The sequence below is a fragment of the Anneissia japonica genome, unplaced genomic scaffold, assembly GCF_011630105.1.
Source record: "Anneissia japonica isolate Jap-2015-1 unplaced genomic scaffold, ASM1163010v1 scaffold287787_len61589_cov178, whole genome shotgun sequence".
Classification (NCBI taxonomy): Eukaryota; Metazoa; Echinodermata; class Crinoidea; order Comatulida; family Comatulidae; genus Anneissia; species Anneissia japonica.
In genome coordinates this window covers 23020-40067 of record NW_022729763.1, presented here as the reverse complement: position 1 = coordinate 40067, position 17048 = coordinate 23020, and the positions used below count along the sequence as shown (strand labels likewise).

The 17048-nt window shown below is 35.8% G+C and overlaps 1 protein-coding gene across 4 annotated transcripts in view; it reads left to right on the top strand.

Annotated features, from left to right (window-relative positions):
• Positions 1-1220: 1220 nt before the first annotated feature.
• LOC117114727 (probable serine incorporator) overlaps positions 1221-17048 on the top strand; it is a 26797-nt gene continuing 10969 nt past the window's right edge. For 2 of the 4 annotated variants that reach the window (XM_033258421.1, XM_033258419.1), the window contains exons 1-7: positions 1222-1413; positions 5810-5974; positions 7761-7951; positions 12238-12317; positions 12988-13125; positions 13846-13919; positions 14015-14120. In XM_033258421.1, coding sequence (XP_033114312.1) covers positions 1387-1413; positions 5810-5974; positions 7761-7951; positions 12238-12317; positions 12988-13125; positions 13846-13919; positions 14015-14120 — 781 coding nt within the window. In that variant the 5' untranslated portion in view covers positions 1222-1386. Of the gene's footprint in view, positions 1414-5809; positions 5975-7760; positions 7952-12237; positions 12318-12987; positions 13126-13845; positions 13920-14014; positions 14121-17048 lie in introns of all 4 variants that reach the window. The other 2 variants (XM_033258418.1, XM_033258422.1) reach the window with 2 other exon arrangements.

The following is a 17048-nucleotide window of genomic DNA, read 5'->3' as shown; positions in this document are numbered from 1 at the left end:
GAAATTATGTAGACATAAATTAAATATCACATTCAAGTAATGGTATGATGGCAATAATATCGAATAGACTAAATATCATTTTTAAATATGATATTGAAGGGAGTTAGCTGTTAACACTGTTGAATAAATATAATATATATCGTCAAAGGTACATATACAGTGTTTAAATAAGGACATGATTTTTAAAACACTTTGTTCGTTGAAAAGCTACAGGGTAGCCTACGATGTTCCATCATGTCCTTATTTAAACACTGTGGGAAGTTTCATGCTTTCTTTCAAAAGTGCACGATCTTGCTCCTTACCGCTCTACAATAAACGACTAGTGGTACATATCCGACTCCAACCATACAAACCGATGACGACATGTAGCATCACCAAAGGTGTCACGGGATATCATTGATGACGTCATACCTCAAAATAATAACATTAGGCGTATTCGAATGGTTCATTTCGTTGACTACGAATTTTCGTTGAGTATTATTTTCATAGGCCTTTTTCACGCTGCGGTACACATCTTCGATCGATGACAAACAATGCTGAGCAGTGAAGCGTAACTAAAAGAAATAACATAGCGTTTCGGCCATATTTTCGGAGGTCATGTTACTCAAAAAAGCATATATCCTTAACGGAGGGTCGTGTCAATTTTTGTTTTCTTTAAAATGTTCGCAAAGGATATATCTACGTACTGTATGAATAAAAAAAGAAATTGAAAATTTGTTTAGTCTGTCAAAACTTAACTGGAAAATAGAAAACCGATTTTGTACAGTGCATGTCGCTATTATTTAAATTTAAGGCCTATTCGACTTGTTCGTAAAATAGACTTCGTTGACAACGAAAATTAACGTAAAACCAGAGTGCGTTAATCAGCGTTAAGTTATTCACGTGACCAAAACAAACATGGCCGATTGGTGAGTTTAAACAACATTTGCGTTAATATAATTTCAGAAAATGAAAATTATATCATTTACCCACATGAAATCTAAAAATAATTGTATGCTAACAGAATTCAAAAACTGGATAAACATTGTTTTTTTATTTTTTACGAAAAACTTATACTGCCACAAGTTGAAGCAGTTTTGATTACACAGCGTGTATCGCGGTAGCCATTATGCCATTTTATTTTGTCGAGTATTTACAAGTTTTCTATTCTATTCGTCTTCGTTTATGATTTTACCATGGCCACTGCGCATGTGAGCGTGTTTTAACGAAGAACGATATTGAATACAGCCATTGTTCATGTACGCCATTTTCGTTCGGTTTGTTGTTGAATTTGCTAAGATTGAGAAGGGAAGTGGCAGTTATTTTTTATGAAATTAAAAGAATTATATTAACAGACGAACACAAGATAAAGTCTAGAAGACTTACCGTTTATTTTTAAGCCTCAAAATGGGCTGTGTTTTATCTTTGGGTGGGGTGAGTATTTCCAAAGGATTTTCACTCTAAAAATAACGGGCCTACTTAGGCTCGCTACTACTACTACTACTAGGCCTACTAGCCTACTACTACTTAGGCCTAGCTAACTAGGGCCTAGGCCCTTAGCTAGCCTACCTAGGCCTAGTCAGCCTATGTCTAGGCCTAGGGCCTAGCTAGAGGCTTAGCCCTAGGCCTAGGTAGGAGTAGGCCTAGGCCTAGAGGAGGCCCAGGCTTATCCAGCCATGGAAATGCCAATCAAGAAGACGTACTCAGCGAGGCAAGTTAACTAAGCCTAGGCCTAGTCCTAACTAAGGTACGTGACAAAAAATTTCAAATTCAAGCAATTCCTTTGCAGCTGTTATCATTTGAAAGAGTATTATTATAGAATTAAATTGATACCATTATCATTGTCATCCGTCAAATATCAGCAAAGTTACAGAATTTACAAGATTATTAATTAGGAAGTGGATATATTTTCGTCGCCGTATGCAAAGCAGTAAACAATATATTTACGTAAATGAAACAACGCATGCGCAGTCATACTTGAATAATCTTGCATTTTCAGCACTCCACATTAGCGTGGCCGCCCAAGCTGCGGGGAGCCGCCCAAGCTGCGGGGATTCCCCCAAGTTCACCATGGCACTACTTAATTTATAATATTATTTTTTATTAAACGTAATTTAATTTTCTACAACAGCTCAGTATGTTTACTTACTTGTTATACTTACTTGTTTCCCAAGAGAGTCTTCTATAATCGGATCCTCCTGTGTATAGAGGCCAAGCAAAACGATGCTTATAGGCCCTCGAAAAAAACAGAATATTTGAAATTTAACATAGGGCGCAAATTTGAGTGGATAGTCAGCCAAACGTACTTCGATTGCAGATTTAAATAAATTAATTGAACTAGAGTTAACGTCTTCATTCGATAAAGAATTCCACAGCCGGACTGACCTAAATGAAAAAGCATGACTTCTAATTAGTAGTTTAATCACTGATATAAATGGAATAAACAGCCCCGCTCGACGTTGTGGTCATGATGTGATAGAGTGAAACGAATACTTCTAGCTCACTATCACAATCATTCAATTATTTTATTTAATTGAAATACATAGGCTACTACTGAATAAGGGTCACTCAGGGGAATAAGGGTCACTCAGGGGATTGACATGACAATTGAGGCATCATTGCATATAATACTTTGATGAGGGTGGGTATTGGATGGGAGTGGAGTGCTTGTCAATGTTTGAGTGACGGTTACTCAATTTATACCCTGTTTTCTTTTTATTGTATTCTGTTTGAAGTATTTTTTTTTTTTTGACCCACCTTTATCATGTGAAGTGTGCCACTGTTTCAAAAGTGTAGTTTCCCAATAAATTATTATGATTATTACTGTAGCAAATTTAATTACATTTAGTATTAAAGAACGGTAAAATTATAATTGAAATACTGTACCTCTCCGCTAGTCATAAACTGTTTACAAAAATTAATTCAACCAATTTGGAGATTCCCCATGTGCGTTGATTTGCCGTCGATTCGATTCTTGTGTTGTTCAATGGCTTTTTAAAGAGTAGAAACCATTTGTTTTTATAAGAAATATTGTTGTGTCAAGTTAATGTACAGTATTTTAACATGACTATAATAAACACGTCCACGTTTGAAGATTTGATTTTCGTGCACCGTGGATTCATGGTACAGTACATTCAGCAAAAGGCCGATGCTAGTTTGGTGTCTGAAAGTTGAACTTCGCGTTAACGTGCATTTAGCGTGAATTGATAAATTTACGTGACCGATAATGCAAGTTTATTAAAGTATGACTGCGCATGCGTTGTTTCATTTACGTAAATATATCGTTATACTGATTTATTTACAGTGAGGTATATCCACTTCCTATTAATTATGCCTAATTTTGGTCCTTCAAATCCTATGTAAACAATGGAGAAGTATGTGACCTTGTTCTTGAAAAACGTGCAAAAATAAGCACTATAAAACTCATTTAAATTTAATCATTTATTAATTAAATAACAATTATATTAATTAATTACAAATAATTAATTATAATATGCCATAATGTCTTTAAACGTTTTTACACATGCCTCAATGAATAAGACATTTGAAAGCACAGAAGGAGAATAAAAGCTGTGGCATAGGGTGTTCTGACCCTCATCCCCAACCCTCTGACCACACCCGACCCCCTTTCCTACCCTCCATTGAAAATATATTTTTTTTCTCTTTCTTATGGTCGTCTTTTATTTCATCAAAATATGATTATACATTTATATATTAAGTATTGATATAATTAAAATTAAATTGGTTTCAGAACAATATAAACTTGGATAAAACAAAACATAACATAAAATCGATCGCGACTGTGTGTATGTAAACATGTTGTCGTGTGCAATCTGGCAAGTCCAGACATGCATGACAGCTCACGCTGCACTGCACGAACAGATTTTGGGAATTTCCATTCACAACACACTTTATTTTCGGTCAAAAACTAGGTTTCGGTGTTCAGATTATCTAAATATTGCACCCAGTTGTACTATAAATATACAAACTAACACAATAAACTGGTTTCAGAACAAAATAAACTTAACTTCTTAAAAAAAAAAATTAAATGTTTTTGACAACTCAAACTTTCGGCAATAAATTCACTCACTTCCCGAAGTCGGAAAAAACTGATTTGATGACTAGGTGAAAGAGGAACATGTGAACTACGTCATCACTATTTTCCGGTCACAGAGAAAAAATAAATACGATATCTGCAGCAAAAACAATAGAGGGCTGTGCAACAGTCGAGTCGCTGGCAAAAATGATAGCACTGCCACGATATCGTGCTTGCAACGGCCGATAGTTCATGTACCTAGCCTAAGCCCTAGGGAATAGAGTCTCCTTATTCTGGAAACTTTACAGACTAGGCCTGAGTCATAACCAAACACACACTTAATTATAACCAGGTTTGCTACTGACAGAATTTGATTATAAATTAAATTAATAAAAGTTCCTAGGCCTAGCCTTGGGGCCTAGGCTACTGTAGGCCTAGGGCCTAGCCTACTGTAGGCCTAAGACTAAGTAGAATAAATCGCTAATATTCGACCTACGTTAGTTTTCGACCACTTAGGTTTTCAACCCCCCCCCATTTCCCGACCCCCAGATTTAATAATGATTTTTTAATTATCCATTTCTATGTCACTAGTAAAATTATATCATTTTAAAAACAGTGTGAAGCACTGACCCCCGAACAAAAACTGTCCACAAAAACAACTTTTTTTTCAAATTATAAATTCCAATTTTTATGAAATATGATATTCCCAAGGGAGAATATGGTGTCATATTACATCTAAAACTAATTACCTTAGAGTGGAAAAATTTATCCCAAGTTTACACTTTTTCAAAAGAAAATTTAATTCGAAAAACTTTAAGATCGAAACATGGCCGCCGTCACATGGCATACAGTAGCAAATAAGAAAAGAGTGTGGTTAGGTCACAGGGCAAAGGTTGGGGTTTATTATTTCGATATCCTACTGTATTCTTAATTACTATCAAAAATTATCAAGATGGCGAAGTAGCCATTTTTCGCTACTTTTTGTAAGACATGCGACCACAAATTTTGTACACTTTCATTATAGTAGTTTACTGTAAAATAACTTCAAATTAACTATAACTTAACATTTTTATTATCGTTAAGCAAATAAGTTTGTATTTCCAAGATATGGAAATTACGAAAAAAGCACTGACTGGGTGAAAAGGCCTCTGAGGGGTGTCGAAAACTAGAGTAAAATCGGCGAAAGGATGATTACATTTTACAGGCTTGGTGCAATTTAATTTTATGAATTTGTAGTTAGATGGTATGAGTTATATATTTATGCATCTGTTAAAATTGGATTCCTGTAAATCATTGTCCAAATGTCCGAAAATTATGTCAATGCCTTAAAAACCAATTTGGTAGGAGGACGATTTCCTGACGTAGTTTTTGTTTTATGTTTGTATTCAGAATAAGGAAATTATAACAGTACGGGAAAAAAACAATACTCTTTAAAACTAATGTGAAAACTTTTTTGTTTACAAAATCGCTTTAATTGGGTTAACTGTTCACTGCGCCTTTGATAATGTTTTTTGAATTTCTGCATATTATTATTATTATTATTTTTTTAAATTTAATAAATTATATTTTGGTAAAATTAAAAGTCTACTTCATGAATATTAATTATAGAAATACATTCTAAAATGTCAAAGATGGCAGTGGCATATAGTAGGAGCCAGACTCAGACTGTAAAATATAATTAGCGCAGGGAAGGATAGCCTTTTTTGGGAAGTTTTTAATACAGTAGTACATTTTATTGAAAATGTATTTCAAATAGCCCTGTAGGAAGCATAATACATTTTTTTTGCTTTGCAGTTGGCATGTTGTTGTGGCACTGCGGCCTGCAGTTGCTGTTGCAGTGCATGTCCGTCATGCAAGAACTCCACATCCTCTCGCATTGTTTATGGCCTGTTTTTGTTGTTAGGAGCCATCACTTCTTGCATCATGTTGACACCAGGATTGAGAGAGAAATTGAATAGCGTAAGGCCTCAAATTTATTTCAAAGGATTATATAAAATGTAATAAGCCATTTCGTAATCTGAATGCACATAGTGTACCGCAGTCATGTCATCACGACGCCAGGTGGTGCTCTCTGTTGTTGACAGATGTTGGTTACAGTTCAGTACGCCTGAATGACTCCATAAGCTTTCTGGAATAGGCATTTTAAAATCTAATATTTTACCATCAAAATGTACTAAAAACACAAAAGATCCCATTATATTAGTTATTGAACACAACATTTAATCATCAATTAAAATTTACAAAGAAAAAGTAAGGTACAACATCTTATAATTACGTTAGAAATTGGGATCAATGGTTTGTCAGTGGATAAAATGGCGCCCGGTTGAATGCTTTTTGCAATGATAGCACGAGTAGTATCACGCGGTATCGTGACGTATCACTGTAGTACTCTATGCCCATATCAAGGTCAATCGACAAACAAATATGCACCACGTACACACTACATAGGTTTATGTTGATTGACCTTGGATATGGGCATGCACAGTTCAGACTACGAAATGGCTTACTGTAGTGAATTCATTACAGTGTCCTGTGTGGGAGCTCTTTGTGGGTGGGGTTACAGTAGCTTCCGACCCCATCATTGCATGGTGTGCACCATTCCTGAAAAGTGTCTGTGGTTTTGCACTTTAATTCAATCAGCAAACTGGTGGTAGCCACTGTGTGTGTGCTGAACCACAGATTGGAGATCCTTTCAGGTCCTTAGTATCACAGGTTCGATTCTTACACAGGATTGATTCATATTTCTGCTCCAGTCTTCCAGCTGAAGGGCTAAAAATGCAAAGTTACAAATACACTGTCAGATAAATTATACCCGTCAATGAGATACATGTTGACACAATTCAGTTTTTACTGATTTACAAATGATTTACTGTGAAAAATTCTTAAACTCATTCCACTCAGTCTATCAAATTTTATGTGACAAATTTGTGGGATGTACCCATATGGGTATGGTGATATCATATTACACCAAAATATGGGCATACAGTATCACATTTTTTTGTCACCTAAAATTTGATAGTGTGGCCAGACCTTATGCCAGTTAACATGGAACTGTAGAAACTGTACTATATTTTTCATTAGCAAACAAAATATTCTCGTTCTGGGTTTTAATCAAAAGCAAGATCTTAAAGAAATACAAATATAAAAATTTTATTTTTTCAGATTTTTCAGCTCAAAACACATAAATTTTAAGCTGCCTCTTTTTATTAATTGTATCTGTTGGAAAAAATAAACCTGCTAAACTTATACCCCATCCAGACTATCTTCGCATTGCGACCGATTGTAGCAATTGCGACACACAATTGCAAAGTAAAATCGTGTCTGAAAGCTCACCAATAATAGTCAATAAGTAATCGATTTCACAATTGTTACCCGTTGTGATTGGGTGCTACAATCTTTATTACTCTTGATTACTCCATAGTCACTGATTGACTGAGGTCAAACAAAACAGGACGACCTATATCATTGCTAGTGATGTAAAGTATCATGGTAAAAGGTGTCTGAATGCTGTCAAAGTTTGCAAATGGTTGCGAACAATTTGGATTACAACTGTTTACCACCGATTACATCGCAACCTATCGCAATGCAAAGTCTAGTCTGAATAGGGTATAATTTTTATGATGATGTATATTTTTTATCAGGTGCTCTATAATATTAGTTTTAAATTTATATGATGTATATTGAGCTCCTTTTCACTAGATTTTATTTTTATTTTGTCTCCATTAACATTCATTTTTTTCTGTAGTTGTTGGTAGTATGTGAAGGTAGCAGCAATGTGATTGACGGCGTGTTGTCCTCTGAACAGTGCGATATTATTGCTGGGTATTCTGGTGTTTATCGTATCTGCTTTGGAATGGCATGTTTTTTCTTCTTGCTTGCTATCATCATGCTGAATACCAAGTCAAGCGGTGACCCTAGATCCAAGATTCAAAATGGGTACAGTACAATATTTCATTTATTCACGACATACTCAAATTTGTCCATTAGGTTTTTCTTCCTCAAGTGCCTAATTTATGTTTACATTTATATAGTACTTTTCTTAAAAAAGCGCTTGTTTTTATCCCTGGCCCACATGCTTAAGTGACCGTAGATCCAAGAATTAAAATTAGTACAGTACAATATTTCATTCAAATTTGTCTATTAGGTTTCTTCCTCAATTGCTTAATTAGCCTCCCCGAATGAGCGAAGCTCCGGGGAGGCTATTGTTTTTACTCATGATGTTCTTCATGCTGTCGGTGTTTTCATTGTTGTTCGTCGTTGTTGGGCAACTAAAGTTTGGTAAGGTCGATTGGTTTGAACTTGGCAGAATGCAAGATGGTAATAAGAAGATGGTAGGTGTGTGAATATGCTAATTGCTCATTTGCATAATTAATATGTCCCTAATCAGGTAATGTACAATAAATACCATCATAATTCCCATAAAAGATTTCCTACTTAGTTAAAATTGTAATATGTCATATGCCTTTACATTGCAAAAACAGTGATTCAATTTGCAGTTGAAATTAAACTTTCTTTCATATTTAAAAAAAATTAATGAACTTGATTAAATATCGGATTTAACTCAAATTGCGTTGCTGAAAGCATTGGGCAGTGCTTCCTTAAAGTAGGCCTAAGGTCTAGGCCTATTAGGCGCGATCGCCAAATTATCCCAGACGTCAACACCCTATCACAAACGCGTCTGAGAAATCAACCATTCTAATTACCACGCTATATGAAAATTCATTTGCTACACGCTTGAACTACGGCTCGCGTCTGGACGACGGTGAATCGTTTGAACGCTTGTTGATCGTTTGAATGATTTTCTATTGTTTACTACTACTAGCGCGGTCAACTGGATCACTTGAGTGTATAGAAATACAGGCCTTTCAAATAAATGCAGCTCCTATTCTTTCTTATAAGTACATGTGGCTATACTTTCTCTATGCTTATATAAAGATTTGTAAATTACATGATGACAACGTGCCTGGAGGTCCAGGGCGTGGTATGCGCTAAGCGACTTCCATTGGAATTCGCTTTGTACGCCGCTCCATAGATAGAACTACTTCGAAAAGAGCGCTGGGGTTTTCTTTGCAAAAGTGAAGGCGGGTACATTGGCATTACAAATAACAAACATACTTCAAATATACTTTAAGTGTCATGGTAATTCGGCATTACATTCTGGCCTAAATATAAATTCAAATCTAGACCTATGTATGTAGTCTGCCTATCTTTTTTATCCTCGCGCACGGCTGGTTACTCACAATTTTTTTAGGCTACTCTCTACTGTGTATACTATGCAGTAGTGCATTTTCTTTTACTGTAAGTTCTACTGTAGGTCCTCTGAATCGAGAGATGTATATTTGGTTGACTAGTAAAATTTAGATAAAGACAAAAACATGTCATAATAACAACAAATCATGATCTTTAACTGATCGAACTACAGAGTCCTCTTTCAAATAAAACTGCAGCGATCTCGAGGTCGAGCCTTGGGTGCATGCAGAGAGCAGGGCCCAGAACCATGTGTGTAAACAAGTAGAATACTGGGCGATTTAGAACTGTCCATTATCAAACGGGGTGTAACTTTTTTTTTTTACAATTACTTATTTTTAGTTGTTTTTCTTTCTCTCTTTTACACATTCAACGCACCAAATTTGTGTGTGCTGCTGAAACAAAAGTGTATGTTCAGTTGAATAAATAAATAAATTACAGTCACATCGCGAGTTGTCAGTAAAACCTTTACTGGGTGGGCAATGGTTTGGCCTTGCATGTTTTTATAGAATACACAAGTCAAAATCCGCGGTGAAATTCGGCATAAAAAAAACATGTTTTGCATGAAATTCACGTAAATTCAATTAATAAACGTTTTTAAAAATGTAAATATAATGTAGCTTTAGTATACTGCAAAATTTCATCTACTTTGATCATGGACAACGTTTTCGGAGGCATGGGTCTTTTAGCACGTAATCCCTTTCAACAGCAAGGAGAGCAATTGATTGCTGTGCTAGATGTTACCACACAGCTCAGCTGCACAGGATGGTGATCGCGCTTCTTGAAACTATGGTGGCCTGCAACTCCTGCTGCAATTACGTCGGAAATAACTAAAAAATCTGATTTTTTAACGTTATATTTGTTTATTGATTCGTAGAATCACTGAATATTACGATAGATTCACCTATGCACGGTACTACTGTAGTACCAGTACCCAACCGACTATTTTTTTAGCATCGACCAGGGACTTCTCTACGTACTTCTGTCAGGTCTTGCACACACAGGCGGCGTACAAAGAGACGTTCGCTAGCAGGTAAACAAGTCCGTACTTGGGTACAGGGTCCACACAGTCAGTCGTATTATGATTCATTTTAAAGAGTCGTCTGGACGCGTTTTACGGTGCATCCAATCGACAAAAGTTAAAGGTGAGGAGCAAAAGCCAAAACGGAATATTGGCGTCCAAAGAATGTGCTATTCAAACGGTGTTTTCAGATGCGTTTTGGTAGAGCAATAGAAAACGCATCTGAACGCCAATTTGTCGTCTGGAATAATTTGGCGATTGCACCTTTACAGTTTGTTAAGAAATACTGTAGTCAGTACTTCACCAGCTTAAATAATACATGCTTTAATATAATTTAAATCCGATGATTTCCGGCCGCAACCTGTGGCTGTATTAACCTAGGGCAATGTAGATCTTATGATCAACGATACTGTACACCCACCAGGTGACAATGGATGTGCTGACTCGTCTCGCTGTGGGGTGGGCCCGATCGTCTGTCACCTCCTGGCCTATCATAGGCCTACACAACAGACTAGCCTACTGTTTAACTTGAAGTTCTTTACAGAAGAGATGATTAAGCCTCTTCTGTACAATCAGACTTAAGAATTTAGATTAGGGGCCTAGCTAGGGCTAGGTCCAAACCTGCATTATCGGCAAAATTTGGGTGAAGTCAGCCCTTTTTTTTCGAAATTTGAATGGATTTCAAGGCCTAGCTTTTGCGTGAAGAATTATATTCCCTGTGCAGGCCTTACCTTACACTCTTGGACCTATGCCTACTACTGTAGATGACTAGCCTATTAGGTAGGCTGGTTATGTACTGGATACAGTACACTATAGGTAGCCTGCTATTCATTAATCTACCTAGCAGCCTACACAGTGTGGTGGGGGCTCTAGGCCTAGAAGTCTTAAAAGGAGGGAGAGATGATGGGGTACAGAGGTTAAGTTAGTGGTGAGGGGTGGGGGGAGGTAGGTAAAAGCTTGAAAATGAGTTGATTTTTTTTTTATTACTTGAGTGAAATTATTTCATCAGCCCTACTTTTGGCACCCTCCTTCAGAGTCCCCTTTCGGACATCTCTGGATCTGTCCCTGAATAGGGTGTGTGCGCAAAAGGGAACTCACTATCCGTACTACGTTTCCTGACCCCATTTCCCCATAACATTTCCTTACCCCATCGTCCCATTCCATTGTCCCCACCCCTTCGGTCCCACCTCACCGACCCAACCTCATTAGCCCCACCCCATCTCCCGCACCCCCTCTTCTCACCTCCCGACTCCACCCGTCTCTTCCGAGAGACTAGCGACTAGGAAACACTCTCCACCATGGCCATAATACCATCATAATACTCATCCTAAACAAATTCAAAATACTTTACATTTCGTCGCTCACATCACGAACTAACACAATTAAATTCAATTGTGTTAGTTCGTGAAATCAAAAAAGCGCGTCAAAATATGCGCTGTTGTTAAGGACTTTTTGTGTGGTAAAGAATACAAAATTGCTTGACAACCAATACACGCTCGTTTTGATGCGCTACTGTAATATCAAAGTAGATTGTGTTAGTTCGTGATGTGAGCGACGATTTTCAGAATTCAAAATATTTAAACATTGTGTACTGGACAAAATTGCACTGTGGGAGGCTATGCTTTTACTGCATAGTGTAAAAGGAGTATTCTAGTTTATGTTATGTTCGCATTTATATAGTACCTTTCTTTATGTTTACAAAGCGCTTGTTTTTATCCCTGACCCACATGCTAATAAGCTTTGTCGCCATATCTGCGTATACACAAGGTACACGTTTATACTGTTGGGTGCACCAAACATGCAGCACTTATTCAAGATTCATCATTCAGATCAAAATTAGATAACTATGATGTTCACTATTATTATAGTTATAGATAGTGACTTGGCTTACAAAAAAGGGAGTCATAGTGTTGTAGGCTAATCTAAAAAAAAATATATTTTTATCTTATTATAGATTCTGGTTGTTCAAGTTTCTTGCTCTGGTTGGTCTCTGGGTTGGAGCTTTCTTCATTCCATCTGGCAATTTTGAAGAAGGTTAGTTTAATAAAACAAGATTAATTCATGAAAGTATGGTGACTTTGAAAAATCATTCTTCAGAGTCACGATACTCGTTTTCTATTTGCAAATAATCAGTGGATCTTTGATTAATTCATTGTCTGTGACGTAGGGAAAAAATAGATGACAGCTCAAAGCCATTTTACCTTTTCTATTACAAAATTTTGTCATGTCCTGAAACACTGTTACAAGAGTTATTTTAACTCTATCCGTACTAACTTTGTGTGATGTGGCCATATGGGCCTGATGATGTCATATTACACCCAAATATAGGCTTAGCACATTTATTTGGCACATAAAATTGTGTAGCGTGGACAAAGTCTTGGGCATAAATTGCTCTTGTATAATGAAAAGCATTTTTCATCCTGCTGTCTATATCCTTTTTTTTTTTAAATATTGTTTGAAGGTTTGAGTGGTAAAGTAACAATATATACTACATTACACTACATATATACTGTTGCTCTGTAAAAAATAAACATTTTCTTGTTGAGATTGTCTCGGTGTTAGAAGATAACAGAAAAACAGCACACCGGCTTTTTCAGAGCTATCAACAATAATGTTGTTAATAATAGAATCTTGAGAACACAAGGACTGCTTCATTCATTTTGAATCATCACATAGCATTTCACTTTTATTTCTTTGTACATAGTATGGCGTTATTTCGGTCTGGTTGGAGCATTCATCTTTATTCTGATTCAGTTGGTACTGATTGTGGACTTTGCTCATACATGGAATGAAAGCTGGGTTGATAAGGTAGAAGAGACTGGTAATAGAGGATGGTATTACGGTGAGTGTTCAAAAGTTGAAGTTCATTTTATTGGTCATATACAGTAGCAAATACAATATATGAAACTTGCTTTCTGATAATTTTCCTTAAATATGGTTTTTTATAGGCCAATTTTGTGAGTATTTCCAAAATGACTTATTCTGCTATTGTTTTTATTATTAATAATTATAAATTATTTATGTGCTATTGTAATTTATTTTAATTTTGTATAATTTGATTGAGTGGCTTTGAAGATAGGCTAGCAGTGTTGAAAATGTGTTTTTAGTATTGTCTAGTGTCAACTTTTAAAAATAATTATAGGTAATTATAATTATTGTAATTATAGGTACAATATTATAGGTATAATTATACAGTAGTGCAAATAAACATTAGGTCTCTATTGCACTTGACACCAACACAAAGAGATTAAATAAAAACAAAAGTAGTGAGAGCAAGTGAAAAGCAAAGGAAAACACTTAAGCTCCACATTATTAAAGTTTATGTGACAAAGTTGTGTAAGGTGCCCATATATGGGCATGATGATGTCGTTACCTTGATAGTGTAGACAGAGCTTTTAAAGAGGTTCATGTGATGTTTCATATTCTCATTTTTGTTTTGTTTATACTTTTATTACTAAGATGTATAGTATTTTGAATTCTTATGTAATTTGTGTGCACAGATGACAGTGTCACTGAGATGCAAAGATTAATCTGAACTTGACCTTATTGTTGTTTATTGTAGGGTTACTTTTCTTCACCATTATCGACTACGCAATTTGCATCACTGGAATCGTCCTCTTCTATGTTTACTTCATCGTAAGTCGCTTCAGCATTTAGTGTATAATAATTTATTTATTTAAATGAAATGAAATTTGTAGTTGTTACACTTTCTTATTTTGTTTTACCCCCAGGGAGATAAGGATCACAGCTGTACCGAAAATAAGTTTTTCATATCTTTCAATATGATTCTGTGTATTGCTATCTCAGTTATTGCTATCTTACCTAAAGTGCAAGAAGGTAAGTCAAGACCTAAAAAAGCATTTATTCTGTATTCCTGGTTGTAATTTTTTTCGTGTTAATTTAGTGCAGTGCCAACTGCGATTAAAACAAACTTCTTACTTGGTGATGAATTATGATTTGAAAGTAATAATATAATTTTACAGATATTGATTGATGAGGTGAATTAATTCAATGCTCGACATACTATACAAGATGAATAATTATTTGTAAACGGAAAAATATAAAGTAATGTGTATCAGGAATGCCATGTATGCATAATTTATATACATATTTATTTTTAGCACGGACTGTTTATGTTTATTCAGTTGAGTTCAGTTTTATTTATTTCATTAATTCAAATCAGAAATAATAAGAAAAAGACAGACAACTTAAACACCATAGAAAAAGTAACAACGACAATATAATCTGAATCATCAGATGAATAAACCAAAAATTTAAAGAATGTATTTATATCCATGGGGGTCTTTTTTCATATGTAAGTAAGTTTTAGCTTTTGCATCTTGGTAAAACAGATTGAAAATTCTATAGTTAATGAGAAAGTTCAGTAAGTACTAGCTAGGCTAGCCCCAGACATGCCAACCACTCTGATTTTGGCAGTTTCTTTGTTCATTTAAGCAAAACTCCGCACTCCGATTTTGGGTCGAAAATCTCCGCTTTTTACGCATTTTCGCCAGCTGAAATAAATCGCACATTTATGAATAGAAACGAAATGATAATCCTATGATTTAGATAAGAACAAGACCATTTAATTTCATCCTGAAAACAGCGCTCTGAACTGTATACGAAATAGTAATTCGCGCTCTACGGTCTACTGATTTCGAAAACAACAAATTTCATTGACCAAATCGCTGTCAAAGTTGCACTCTGAACTGTATACGAAAAATTTATTCGCGCTCCATAGTCTACTGATTTCGAAAAAATGAAATTTCATTGGCCAAATTGATGTAAGAGTTGCACTGCACTCTGAACTGTATGGTGCTCCATGGTCTACTGATTTCGTAACAACAATAGTCTAGTAAAACACGATTCCGAGTCTGATGAGCGATATGGATGTAGGCCTAGGCAGTGCTCGAAAAACGAGTAGTAGTGTTGAGCTTCCTCCAAAAGAGAAGCTAAAACATACGCAAACATGCAAGTTAATAACGGAAAGTATCCTGTCAGTTTGAAATCAGAACTACTGTAGTTGATGCCTACGGTACACTTGTTGTGATTGATGCGGTGTTGATTTTCTGCCTAGACCTAAGGCATAATCTTGCACAGCGGTATTGCTGATTGTGAGTGAAAACGGTTACATTTTACAATCCGATCACATTTATACCATGTCTTAGAAATACTTGGGCTCACGCTAACCGCTCACCAAATCGCCATGGGCGAAAACTATTTTGGATTGGCGAAAAAAAGTCAACTGCTTTAGCCATTTTGGCGAAAGCCTAAAATCAAAGAAAGCTTTAAATACTTGCTCAAATACATTGTTTTTTTTCCCTTTGAGCTCCATTTTTCGCTAACTCCATGCGACGCTTATTTGTGTTGTTGTATGGGTAGTCTTACTGCAAACGTCATTACGTGCCTTGCAAGTTATTTTTTTATTTGTAATTGTGATTTTAACGCGGTAGATGCAGGGCAGCGGCTGTACAACGTAGACTAATATAAAGGCACCACCACAAAAACACGAGGGCCCTGATGCGATATGATGTTGGTCGAAAGAGTATATCCTACAGTACTGGCCAGAATTATCCCAAATTTTAAACGCATTCAACCCGTTGCATTTTCATTGAGAGCGCGTTGCCGTTGTCGTTGGCGTTGGCGTTGAAAATGTTCACCTCGTTAGAAATTGTTTATTAAGAATTCAATGCAAAGTGTTGTATTAACAGTTTGTACAGTAAATAAATAGGCGTTAACAGTTTCTAAATAAACAGCCACTTAATTGTAATTTTACTACATAATTGTAGTAAAGAAATAAGGTGATTAAGTGAAGATTGGAGACGAGTTGAAGATAGCCTAGCTAGGCCCAGGTCTATTTTGATTGTGACGACATTGAAAAGGAATACGACACGAGCTTGACAGGTGTTCGACGTAAATGTGGATACTCCACTCAATTAAATAACAGAAAAACAAAAAAAACAAAAAAACAAGAAAAAACAAAAAACAGAAAGTAACAAGAAAATAATAGCAAAATGACTCACCAATACAATAATCTCCTCAAATAACTCTATTATACCTAGGCCTAATTTTAGTGCCGCATAGCCTAGGCCTATGTCCAGCTAGACAGTCTTCAGGTCAACTTTATAATACAGTATGTCAACACTGCCCTGTTTCGTATCTATGTAATTTACCATTGTTTTAACCAACAGTAAAAAAAAAAAAGTTCAAGTTGGATGACGTATATATTTTTAACCCACTTTATAGTCGCTCGCTCATATTGATAATGTTTAGTCATCACGTGTATTTTTCCGTGGGTAAAGAACATGCAGGAGACGAAGTTTTCATAATCACCATTGGCTGATCTATGAAAGTGAAAATTGGTATATACTGTACGTTGTATTTCTCCACTTTGTTTATAAAGCTGTAACCCAAAAATTTGTCATATTAAACAAATAAAAGGTTGGGTATGAATGTATATTTTTAGCAACCCACTATTTGTTTTTGGTGGCGCGATACAAGTCGGTCGTACGACCGTCATGCAGTCACATGCAGAGCACATGTTCTAACTATGCATTGTGTTAAGTGCTGGAGGTTGCATCATTGCGTCTCACTACTACCCTGAGACTCAGTGTACTGCTACGCTTGAAAATGAGTGCAGACTAACAAGTCAGTCAGATACTGTCTACTATACTACAGTTAAATAAATAATAATATAAAATAATAATGTGCTAAAAATATTAATTTGCCTATCAAATAACCTTATCTCTCCCACCTCCCTGAACC